Source organism: Carassius auratus, chromosome 6, assembly GCF_003368295.1.
Source record: "Carassius auratus strain Wakin chromosome 6, ASM336829v1, whole genome shotgun sequence".
Lineage (NCBI taxonomy): Eukaryota > Metazoa > Chordata > Actinopteri > Cypriniformes > Cyprinidae > Carassius > Carassius auratus.
This window is the reverse complement of record NC_039248.1, coordinates 26,264,563-26,278,285: the sequence shown is the minus strand read 5'-3', so window position 1 is coordinate 26,278,285 and position 13,723 is coordinate 26,264,563. Positions and strand designations below refer to the sequence as shown.

At 35.0% G+C, this 13,723-nt stretch overlaps 1 protein-coding gene across 1 annotated transcript in view; it reads right to left on the bottom strand.

Moving 5' to 3' along the window:
* Window positions 1-90: 90 nt before the first annotated feature.
* Window positions 91-13,723, bottom strand: part of nav1b (neuron navigator 1b) — a 66,161-nt gene continuing 52,528 nt past the window's right edge. The window contains 12 exon segments of the mRNA XM_026266104.1: window positions 91-3,906; window positions 4,954-5,151; window positions 5,270-5,388; window positions 5,488-5,684; window positions 6,611-6,682; window positions 6,772-6,926; window positions 7,997-8,232; window positions 11,346-11,511; window positions 11,630-11,725; window positions 12,348-12,439; window positions 12,544-12,721; window positions 13,502-13,664. Of these exon segments, the coding sequence (XP_026121889.1) occupies window positions 3,820-3,906; window positions 4,954-5,151; window positions 5,270-5,388; window positions 5,488-5,684; window positions 6,611-6,682; window positions 6,772-6,926; window positions 7,997-8,232; window positions 11,346-11,511; window positions 11,630-11,725; window positions 12,348-12,439; window positions 12,544-12,721; window positions 13,502-13,664 (1,759 nt within the window). The 3' untranslated portion in view covers window positions 91-3,819.

Genomic DNA, 13,723 nt, shown 5'->3' with positions numbered 1-13,723 from the left:
TTACATGCATGTTTAAGGAACAAAGGTAGTTTAATAGTTTTGCATACTTTACTTCAAAGCATGTGAAAACAAAAGACACAACAAAGAACACAGTTAACGAACGTTGTGGTTTTATTATGACAGATGGACAATGTCTTGGTGGTCATATTCCGAACATCCAAAGCATGACAGTCTTTATGTACCGGGCCACTCCATCGGTAACAAAAGCACACGTCTTCCTTACAAACCACATTTCTTAATGACATTATGTATTTTTCTTAAATGATTGTTGTTGCAAATGCAGGGCCACGCTATGTACAATGTTTACATTTATAACGTTCTGTACAAAATGGAAATGAAGTTGTACAAACAATCATTTGGGGGAACATTACAATAAAAAGAAACTTATATCATTCCTTTTATATGACCCCAAATTAGGTAGAACACATCCGTAATTCTGCTTCACACTAAGGTGACATGCGTTTACGACATTTAGAAACCCATTGCACATTGGAACTTACATCTTCTACTGTCATATTACCTTTTATGCAATAATATTGGACTTTTGAATCAATATCAAGCTTTGCATGAAGTGAAAGGACCATTCAGCAACTTCTCACCACTTTGTATCTGTAATACTATCTTTATATTTCTCATTGTTCCTCTCTGAAATACTTTACATAAAAGCACACCACATGATATAGGCCTACTGTAAGTTCTCATTCATTTAACCCTGACCTCAAGACAGCACCATCAAGGCATACAATCACCCAAAGTCTTTATCAAACGGAGTTCCTGACTCTGTTTAACACACAACAAATTATTGCAACAATATAGTCCACATAAAAAGGTGCATTAAAGAGTGAAAACAGCAACAGAAGAAGACACAAACCAAAGCATATGAGCGATAGACAGTGAAATCAGCATAAAAATCCAGTTTTACCAATCACCATCCATGTGCTGTCATTACCATTCAAGGACAGACAAAGTAGACAGTAAAAAGTTGCTGAATTGTCGCATTAAATGGGACTTTGCACAACACAGCACAGCTATCACACGGTCACAGGCACAATAACCAGAAACATGATGCAGACAGTGTTCAGCGGCTTTAGTCACACTAATAAACGTCTTTTTAAAACAAAGAATAGCTGCTGACAATGAAAACACTGGAATGAGATTTATTCCCTCGAAAATTAGTTTTATTCACTGATCCAGATTCAATATCAGTGGTAATTGTTACGGTTTTGTAACATGCTACGGTTATGAAATGTAATATTTTGTTGCAGTGGCATTTATTGATATAAAATGAAACTGCAAATGGCCAACTAGGATCTTCAGCAGATAAGCAACAAAAGCCATTGACACACTGTCTTACGTCTGGAATGTAATCAAATATAAAAGTCACATATTATACTTGAAGCAGCAGCAGCGGCGCAACTGAAGGAGGCTAAAATAACTAAATCATTTTGCCATCTTGAACATTACGAGTCTCTCTCTATTTGGCTAATAGACTCCACAAACCCTCATTTCTTGGAGAAGGAACTACAAAAATCATATTTACACTGTGTAAAGTGATGATAATGCAGTATAGATGAATAGAAATGAATGGAATGATTTGAGTTAGATTTTAACTTTAGCTACATGCGTGTTTGGATACTAGTTTCAGGTACAGAGATGGGAAATTACTGGTCCACCACTGCTTTCTGAGAGCCAATCCTCTTCTGTGTGAGCGCTGAGGACGCATCGATGTAGTGTACACTACTCTTGTTAGTGCTCAACAGAACTGCAGACTCTGATATTAATCGTAAGCTTCAGAGAAATGGCGCGGTTTGATATGTTTTTAGACATTAGGAGGTTGATTTACTTTGACATAGCGATATCGAGGTGGATTTTTAGTGCAATGTTTAAACTACATCTAAAGAAACTAAGCTCTAAAACTACGACTAAAAGGATTGTATAAATAAAATGATTACTTGGTTGTATGTAAAGATCCCCTTAAATACTACAAGAGTAAGGCTAATGGATTTCAAGTGCGATTCTTGCTAAACCAAGTCAGGTTTTCCAATAGTGATACAGAATAGCACCAAATAATCTTTGCATCCGTGTGCACTTTATTGGGGGTGATAGTCTCTAGTAGCTTCAAATGAAAGGCTCGTACTGAATATTTGGTTTTCTACATTTGCACCGTTTTGCTACAAAGAGAGCAGTAACTGAGAAGGAAGCTGTAGCTGAATCTAATTAGAGGCCTGAGATAACCAAACCCCTGAGCTGAGATCAGTGCCAAAGCCAAGCCAAACATCTCTACAGTATCATTACAGTAAATCAAAGAGCACAGAAATGGCCCGTTTGTGGTCGGGACGTCTCTCCGAATGCAAGTGATCTTTACAGCATGTTACTGAGGTGCTTTTGTGTACAGTGGGAACTTTAGAGGGAGCACAAGCTTCAGTTTATTATTGTTAAGTGCCTTTCGAAACAGGATGCAGAATCATACTTTCAATTTTAGTTTTAGGAATTAGAATTAAAATGGAATGAAATTCAAAGACAGCCTGTTTAGTTTTAAGATTGAAAATATCATTCAGCTGTTTCCTGCAAATCACAATCCATCAAGACTTTTTTTAAATGCAATTCAGTAAATTCCTGTTCGTTTCCAATTTAATTCAGATTCATTTTATGGAATTTCATTTCTGAACTTTGCTTAACTCTACAGAGTGAAAAGGGAACATGATAGCACACTTAGAATCTGTTGTAAGGCATTCACTGTGTTAGAAAGAAGAAGAAAAGGTTTAATGCGGTCTGCTTAATTGTTTCTGGGGTTAAACTAGCTTATGCTGTGGCCATATTCAAACCTGAAAGAAATTAAACATACAAAAAGCAGCATAGGCTAAAGTGGCCTGTAAAGAGTTACATTATTAAGTGAGACGTAATATTTCCCAATATCTCCCATGTTGGCTCTTATTCATTACCACGAGATGAAGCCACTCTCGCACACTAGTGATTTTAGCACCTGTATCATTGAGTTGTTAATACGGGCAGCAGTGGAACAGTAAAAGTTCCCGCGAAGAGAATTACATGTGTACCAAAGCGTCTGAAAACCAAAATATGCAGATAGAAGTGCTATAAAATGATCATTTTTCCTAATTTTTTTTTTAGGAGAAGGAGTTACATTTCATGACAAATTACTGTTTTTGCAAGCCCTTACATAAAAGTACCATGGTAAAAACTAAAATTTACCATGGATGAACCGGCTGTGGTGGTTTTACCATGGTTTGGTCACTAAAAGATAATACCATGTTATTTACTCAGTTTTATGGATCAACACCAATATTTGTAATAAATGTACAGAATACAGTAAAGTGTAGTTATAGGTGCTGTAATGGGTTACCATTTCTTCCTGAACTTTATCCTGCCATAACCACTATTTTTGCCATCACTAGTTCACTTTAAAGGTCCTGAGGTGCAACAAATCCATTTTTACAAGCACAAATACTCTTACGATTCATAGAAGCTCATTCATTATTATGCATGCTGCATGCATAATAACTTTAAAAGAGCAAAATGCTGTTTAAAATGGTCGTACAGCATGTCATGCTGCAGAACAAGTCAACTACCCGTATGAGAAAGTACCACGGTATTACCATCTGATAGCATCACTGAACCACGGTACCACCACAGTGCTTTTCTGTAAGGGACATTCCACTGAAATAAGAAAGGTTGGATGAATAATATAATAAAAGAGTGGGTGAAATGCACCAACAGCATTTATAGTAACAGTACAGTGTCATCTGCAGGTGCGGGGCAGCTGGACCTGGACATGGACAGCAGGAGAGATGGAGGAGATGTTCAGAGAGGAGGGAGTTTTGGATCTGATTCTTTCTCTGGTGACTCGATGTAATTGGCAGCCTCTTGTAGTTTCAACAGCATAGCCATCTGGGAAAGGAGCAGAGATTACTCAATCCTAATGTCTACGTGATTCTGTGAACCTTCAATGCAGCAGAATTTTTTTTCTGAACTCTTCCCCAGGTTTGATGCAATCCTGGCTCTAAGCTCTACAGGCAGTTATTTTGACCTCAGGGCTTCGGTTTTCCTCTGATTATTGGCTGTTAGACCTTTTATTGAGACGCGTGCCTTCCCAAATCAGACCTATTCAATTGAATTTGCCACAGGTTAACTTTACTTGAAGTGTAGTATAATCAAAAAGCAATATGAATGACACTCTTGTTTTTGGGAGGTGTTCATTTGCTCTGCCACAATACTTTAGGATCGATATTTTCACGTTCTGAAGGTTTCAAGTGCCAGTAAAACCAAGTAAAAATGCAAATGCTTTTTCAAACAGCTGTAATTTTCGCTGCATTGCATGTAGGCGCTCTGCGCATGCGCAGTGTGAAACACAGGACGCTATAACAGGAAGAAGCTCCAGCGTATCAACTACCAAAGTCGTCTCTGTTTATCGAGCTTGGTATGAATGTACTTGAGAGTAACTGGGGTAAATCCTTAAGCTTCTTCTGTGTTTTTGTCGCGGCGCTCACCGCTGTTTTTTACTATCTTGAGAATTCAGAGATCGACGAGACTTTCCTGACCTCAATAATGTGTCACACTGTGCATGCGTGAAATGCGTTAAAAAATTTGACGTAATTAACAACAAACAACTAATTAACGTCGTTAACGCGCTATTTTTGACAGCCCTAATATATAGTGTATATAAACAGAAAATGTATAGATTTAAATAAATAAATAAGTGTTCATGTAGCTCAAGTGGAAGAGCAAGGTTGGGGGTTCGATTCCCCGGGAACACATGATAGGTAAAAACTGATAGCCTGAATGCACTATAAGTAGCTTTGGATAAAAGCGTCTACTAAATGCATAAATTTTAATTTGTATTTAATTTAATTTTTAAATTAAATTTATTTTAATTTAATTTTAATTTAAAAATAAAATTATTTTATTAAAGTTGACAGCCCTAATCCACACACTGACCAGTGGATCTGACTCGATGGAGCTGGGTGGCGTCTCCTTATGCGGCCGATCGTCTCCTGGCTGGCTGGGGCTGCCGGGGCCTGTGCTCGGGGGAGGCAGGTGGAAGAGTTTGGCCTGGTCTTGCTGAGCAGACGGCCAGGGCAGAGACCCTCTGACCCACTCCACCGGATCCTCCCACACCGACTTCTGCCCGTGGACCTGCAGACGCACACATTCACACTGATTCCACCAAAAACTGCTCCCTTGAACAGTTAGGAAGCTGCATTCTGACCGACAGCGTAAATTTAAACTTCAAGTTTGGTATACTCTGACCCACCTTAATGCCATCTTTGGCTCCTTCCTGCAGGTATGGGATGATTGAGTGATTCCAGAGATCGATAAACCACGTGCGGAATTCCTCTACTGTTACAGGACAGGACAAGAAGAAGCAGGGACCTACGGCAAACACAGATTGTGGACACATGTAGATGAAATGCTCCCTGAATTATGCGCTATATAAATCCAATATGGTGCCTATATAAAAATGAAATTTACCAATGAGGAAATCGGAGGTGCAGTGTTTCTCCAGAAAGGTGTGGAGGTGGTACCAGAGTCTGGGCACCCAGTCCAGCACCCGCAGCAGATCTTCATTCTTCACGCTCCTGGGATCTTCAGCCTCCATTAGCTTCCTGTGCAGGTAACGTACTAGGAATCCGTTTGCTGGCTCGACGTTATTGGAAAACATCACCATCCTGTATAGAGGAAACATGTCAAACAAATATGAAAACGGATAAATAGAGGACCATTCCAACGTTTGGGGTCACTTTTTTTTTTTTATCCAGCAAGGATGCATTTCATAGATCAAAAGTGAGAGCATAGGCATTTATAATGTGCCAAAAAATTATATTGTTAAGTAAATGCAGTTTGTTTGAAATGCTTTCTATTGATCACAAAATGATGAGGTGTCTGCAAAAACAGTAAAGAGCAAGAGAAGAGCAGCAAATCAGTATGTTAGAATGATTTCTGAAGATCATGTGACACTGAAGACAGCAGTAATGATGCTGGAAATACAGCTTTGATCAGAAATACAATACATTTAAAGTAAGTAAATATTTCACTTCAGCAAATTTGCGTATATCTCATTTGCTAACATGAAACCCTATTATACCATAAATGTGTGTGTAAAAATATAAAAGTTAATGTAGTGTAAAAATAAACCACAAACCCATTGATGAAGGTCTTATATTATTCTGAAGAGCTTTTTTTTTTTCCTTTTGCAATAATGACCAGCTGACTGTATATTACCCTGCTTGTCAAATAAATGACCAAACGGACATGCAACTCTTATTTATAGTGACATCATTTGATATTCGTTATATTTTAGGTTTGAAAAAAGAGGCGAGCGAAAACTAGCACTTCTATGCTTAGAATTGTGGTTTGTCATTATTTGTTGAAAATGCGAGTCAGGCCATACAGTATAAGGGATGATAAAATGTCAATTTTAACACTATAAAATATAAGAAATCAGTTCGTAGTATGTAGGTAGTAAAAAGGCAAGCACATGTTAGTGTCACTTAAAGTGACAATGAAAACAAAAGCGGGAGGGCAACACGTCCCAGCTGTTCCTCACTGACACTCCACAGGAAGCTAAAAGGACCTTGTGTATGTTAGTACCAACCTGAAGCTGAGGTGTAAGCCGTGGTTTGGGGTCATCTTCACTGGCTGATTGGTTGTTCCTATTATATATGGACTGAGAAAGAGAAACAAAACAACTCTTGACACCTTTAAGATGACTGGGAAACCCATTAGTCATGTCGGCGTAGACTTTCCTAGACTCACCATTTATGATATTTACAGGTTAAAGCACCATTAACAAGTTCACTGAGGGATGCTGCATCATGCACATCGTCCAAGATGATTACCAATGGGATCTCAGCTGTGCTGCTCTCCCGATCGATCTGATTGGCCAGATTGGCCAGATAGAGCTGAAGGTCCTGTTGGGATACAAAGACAAAACCACAGTCAGAGGTCGAATCACTTTTATTTATACAGCATTTTTTGCAACACTGTTTTAAAGCAGATTCCCAATAACAAATAAGAATATAACAGTGGAAATTTAACAAAATACATCAGTTATGAAACAATTTCAGCTGTACAGAAGACAACAGTGTCATAATTCATTTATCATTTCATTTATTAATTATGACAATTTTGTATTGCTCATTTAAAATGATATCTTTATTATAATATATTCTAATAGTAGAAACTGTCACGATATTAATCTCTACAGAAGACAACAGTGTCATTTTGCAGCTCAATTGATTTAATTTAGTTCAATAACGACGTCAGTGTTGCAAAGTTGATCAATTATGAAACACATTTGATTCAGCTATAATTTGAATCAGACTTTAAGTCCCCAAGACAGGGTTCATTATGGTTTAAGTGATTTGTTATTTATGCATATTAAAACATAACTGCTCACCAAGCCTGCTTTTATTTGATCTAAAGTACAGCAAAAACAGTAATATTGTGAAATATTTTATTTGGTCGAGATGCAACTATTTGAAAATCTGGAATCTGAGGGTGCAAAAAAATCGAAATACTATGTCCAAATGAATTCTAAACTAATCTAAGCTAATTTTAATACTAATCAAAAATTAAATTTTTATATATTTACAGTAGGAGATTTACAAAATATCTTCAAGGAATATAATCTTTACTCAATATCCTAATGATTTTTGGCATTAAAAAAAATCAATAATTTTGACCCATATAATGTTTTTTTTAGCTATTACTACAAATACACCCCAGCGACTTAATACTGCTTTTATACAGGGTCACATATGCTAATTTGTTTCTTAAGAGACATATTCGATTATTATTGATGTGTAATTTTTTTTCAGGATTCTACGACAAACACACAGTTCAAAAGAACAGGATTTACCTGAAATATAATGCATTTCATTATTCAGCTCAGTTTAGTTCATCAGTTGTACTACAGAAGATCAAAAGTTGTGTTCGAATCTGATATTTCTGAATATGGAGAGTCTGAAGGTCCGTGTACCTTGCAGGACTGGCGGTGCATGTTGAAGGTGGTGGTGATGGCGGGTGTAACCTCTCGAGCGCTGCGCTCCACCAGGTATTCGGCGAGCCGGCCGGTGAGGTAGGTCTTCCCTGTGCCGCTGGGACCTGATAAGATCAAGCGCCGGTGCTTGAGAAGCAGACTGATGTAATGCTGCATCATGGGCTTGGGGATGAGCGTCTCAAACACCAGAACGTCCACACACTTCTCCTTCAGTCCTGCAGTCAGGGGAAAATCAGTACAATACAGATAACATGTCTTACGATACTAGTCTTACAGATGCAACAAATGACTGACATCTACAAGCAATTTGCTGAGTTTCAAGAGTAAGCTGTGACTTTTTAATATAGTACAATACCCCTATATATGTATATACAGTATGTGTGTGTGTGTGTGTGTGTGTGTGTGTATAGGGATATTAACAAGCTTTTTTTTTTTTTTTTTACAGATTGGAGAGTAAGCTAGAGGTTTATTGTGGTTATTTCTAATATAGATTTACAAATATAAATTTAAGCATTAAAAAATATATATCTTTATTTAATAATAATAATAATAAATATATAAATATATATTGTGCTATATTAAAAATGTATATAAATAAAATCCAATGTAAAAAAATCAAGGACCCTTTGGCTGTTGTTTATTCTAATTATATTTTTTGCTTGATTTTTGATCAGTCAAGAATTTTGCATGCTATTTACAATTTTACAAGTGATATCAAGCATCAAAACAATATAATGTGCAATAGAAATAATAGTTTAATGAACAATATCAATGGAAAAAAATATACCATTGCATTATATGTTTATAATGTCACCCTATTCAGACTGATGATGATAATATAACCATTAATCTGTAAGACATGTTTTAATGCTTCTGATTAAAGATGTAGCCTATTTTTTTATGCAGTACAGGAAGAAAGAGGGAATACACATTTTCTTCTTCGAGCGAGAGAATAGACAAACGAGTGTGTTTTCTTTAGTCTGGGTGGTCTATAGCATCACACCACCTCAATAAACAACTCTGAATTGCAGCCTGTGCTTAAAATAACACCTAGACCAAGCCCAGAGGAGTCTGGGTAATGGCCCTGCTTCCCTGGGTCATATATCAGACTGGAAGCGCAGGAATGATGGGATTGTGGATCTGCTGTTCAATCACACCTCCTGCTGGCTACTGTTACAGTCAGAAACATTAGCGCTGGATTGCTCTTCTCTGGGGATCTGGGCTATGAACAAACCTCATTCACACTGCAGCGCGGCCTGTGGTTATTTACATTGCTTGTTGATGGTTATTGAAAATAATGGCTTACATTTTATATGATTTTTTTTTTATTTAAATTGTGTCAGATCATTTACTAGCTTACAGACAGTAAAACTTGAGTGTTTGAAATTGTAACCGTAAAAGGAAGGAATTTCAGATGTGGGAAATAAGGCATAAAACTGTCCACAATTAAGCATTTATTTCATGTAAAATATAGAAATAAAAATTATATATTAAATATGTAAAGGTAATTTTATTAGTAGTAGTAGTAGTAGCATTAACCAGTGCATGTAATAATATTATTATTAATAATAATAACAATAAGAGTTTTATTTTATTTGACACACTAAAATGACTTAAAATAAAATAAAAATAAATAAATGAAATATCATACACACACACACACACACACACAATATATATATATATATATATATATATATATATATATATATATATATATATATATATATATATATATATAGGGTGAATACTGGTAAAGTGGGACACTTTCTGATCATTTATATTCTGCATATTTTTTTATTATGATCCAAATGTCTTAGCCGCTCATATGATACTATTCTAAATAGCTTAGGAGCTCTACTATACTATAGACAATAAAAAAGAAAGAAACATTTAACACAGGATGGATGACTCTTCCTCAAACACACAATGACCCCAAACCACATTTTCAAGGCACTACTGGCAAACTGGGACACCTTTATTGGAAAACTGGGACACTTAAAACACATTCAGTTGTTATTCAAGTGTAGGCCTTAATAATTAAATACACACTAAAAATATAAACAACAACATAAACAACAACAACAACAACAATAACATAAACATCACTTTTTTTAAGAAGGGGTGCAGTTACAGCAAATTCAACCAACCCCCTCCCTCGCCTGCCCACAAAATTTTATATTGGGTTAAATTTATTTCATACAAATAAAAAAATAAAAAATCAAATAACCTTCATTAACATCTCTTCTTGCGATTTTGACAGTGTCAAAAACCCCCCAAGAAGATTAATATGAACGTGATTTTTAAAAATTCTGATTCACCATTACATCCTATAACAAAATATGTAACAATTACAAATGATCCATGAGTTGTTTTATTTTTATAACCTTAACATTATTTACCCCAGAATGCTATGTCATTTTACTTACCATCACAGTTCACTGCAAGGTTGTTAAACATGATGTGCCACACCCCGGAAGTGATGTCATAGCCACAGATTTTTTTTTTTTTTTTTATCACATACTTGCTACTGATGAGCTCAGTATTGATTTTTAGTAAAAAAAACATCCATGTAAAGATATAAATTATTAAGCTTAACTGTCCCACTTTACCCATTGTCCCACTTTACCAGTATTCACCCTATATATATATATATATATATATATATATATATATATATATATATATATATATATATATATATATATATATATTTCTATATAATATGGTTTGCCACAATTAAGTATTTAAAAAAAGTTGAAAAATAGCCTAAAAAACATTGTATGGGTCAAAATTATAAATTTTTCTTTTATGCCAAAAATCATACGGATATTAAGTAATGATCATTTTCCATTAAGATATTTAGTAAATTCCCTACTGTAAATATATCAAAAACTAATTTTTGATTAGTAATATGCATCGCAAGTGCTTTTCCCAATATTTAGATTTTTTGTTGCACCCTCAGATTCCAGATTTTCAGATGTTCAAATAGTTGTATCTCGGCCAAATATTGTCCTATCATAACAAACCATACATCAATGATGCTTATTTATTCAGCTTTCAGATGATGTATAAATCTAAATTTTGAACTGGTTTTGTGTCCAAAGTCACATATTATATCAAAAAATGTAATATATATATATAATATATAAAAATGTATAATATATATATATATATTTAATATAGATTTTACATTTTTCTCAAGAGCTCACATTTCAGTTGTTCATTAAACAGTATTAAGTGAGTGGCTCGAAGTGACTCAGTACTTCCAGCAGAAGATTGGAGATGGACATGTTCCACTGTTACCCAGCAGCCTCAACACACTGACCTTTCAGAGTCACGCTGATGCAGGAGGAGCCTTTAGAGAGGCGCACAGGAGGCGTCTCGGGCGGCTGCGCTCCCAGAACCCTCTTCAGATGGCTCAGGCTGTAGCTGTAGATGGAGTCCTGAGAGAGAGCCAGACTGGAGCCGGGGTCCACCACCGCTAAATACTCCTACAGACACACGGTGACAGGAGAAGAGCTCTTTATACAGTATTCTCAAAGTCTGAGTGGTTCTGTGTCTGAATGAGGGGTTGTTTCTGTCCCGCAGAAGACTGCAGAGGACACTCACTTTAAAAGCCTGGATAACTGCAGAGTCCAGAGAAAACCAGTCCGTCCGTCCGCTGATTTTAACCGTGCCAATGAAAAACTCCAGCTGTTTCACCTCCTACCAATGAGACACTTTCAAATCAGCTTTAAAAATGTAAAGTAGAGCAGCTTTTTTGTAGTTATGAAACAATTTATAATTATTATAATTATTAATTCTAATTCTAATTCAATATTTATTTTTTTAAATTACATCAATCGACATTTATTTAAAAATAATAATAATGTTTTTTTAAACAGTAATATTTTCTTTGTTTTATTAAAGATTATATAAAAATATTACAAATTCAACAAACAACAATTATAAATGAAACATTTAATAATATTTTAAATTCACTTAAATATAGCTGAAATAAAACAAATATTAAATAAATAAATTAAACCTTAAAAACACAGACTTGACAAGTAAATGAAATACAATAAGTTTAGGTTACAGTACTAAATTATTTAAACAGAAAAAAAATAATAATTAAGATTACATATTATACAAATGTCCAAGCACACATCAAAACGACTAGAACTTAAACTAAAATTATAAAAATACAATCTAATTCAAAATATTTATAAATAGGCTAATATATATATTATATAATATAAGTCCAAATTTAGAATCAGAACTATTGGTTTTATAATGTACGATCAGCTGACTCTTCAGGATGAAGATGCTTGTGTAAAGCACTCACGTCTTTGAATAGGTGCTGATGGGGTATGCGAACCAACACTCTGACGAGATTTTCATCCTTCTGCAAAGTCGTGGTGGGGCTTTGAAAGACATCTGTGAGATGATCAGCAATTACAGTCAGAAAGTGTAGAATTCAAGAGCGTTTGGATGTGAGAACTTCATATTTCATGCATGAAATCTCTGTGTAAATGTGTGACCTGGGTAAGGCTCGTTTTGTCCCATGCCGGTTTTGCCGAAAGATGACACAGATTGCCGTGGTGATGAGATGCCCAATGAACCGAGCCCTGAGGACTGGGAGGTGGAGCTTGGAGGTCTGGAGGAGGGGCCACCCGTCTTCAGCTGGTCATTCTCCGCCTTCAGGTTCTCCACCGTCATCTTTCAATGCATTTGTTAAGGGATTTAAATGAAGAAACCCAAGTATTACATATTTAATGTATCAATTTTATTATTATTATTAACCTGTGTGCCTAAATAATAAAATGATAATTGTATAATTAATATATATATCTCATATAATTTTAATTATTTTAAAATGATTAGTATTAAATAAATTATACATACAGCAATAATAATACAATAACAACAAATGTAATATTATTTATATTATTAATATCTAACACCTATATAACACAGATATAACAATAAAAAATATTATTATTTAAAAAATATACTGTATAATTTAAAATTTTACCTTTTATTACAATTGTTAACTAATTAAAACACCTAAATAATAACAATTAACAAAAGTAATAATTTTAAACACATACAGAATAATAACAAATATTTTTTTATAACAGAATTGATCACTGTTATTATTAATTAAATTGTACATATTAATATAATAATATTCATATATTTAAATATATCACTTGCAATTATTATTTTTTTCCTTTTATTAATAACTAACCAGTACACCAATATAATAATAACAATAATAATAACTTTAAATTCATTCACTATAATTAAAAATATTATTATTATTTAGTTAATTTAATTTTACATATTTTTATTTGCAGCCAAAAGCAATTTCACAAAACCCTCATGTAGACAACCAATAAAAATCTGAGGCTTGAAATCAGTTTTACAGTTAAATATTTGTATTCACCTGTACAGTGTCTCTCAAACACACACACACACACACACACACACACACACCTGCATGTTGGTCATGGCCTCCTGCAGCTGCTCCAGCTGATGGGCGGAGCTCAGCGCCTCCAGGCGGATGTCCGTCAGCTTGCGCTCCTTCTCCCACAGTTCTGAGCGTAACTCTGAAACCACTTTCTCTTCTTGCTCAGTGTCTTCAGAGCCCTCGCATGATCTGCCAGAAATACAGGCGTCAACAATGAAAGGTGGACGTTGAATAATTCAAATCATCTT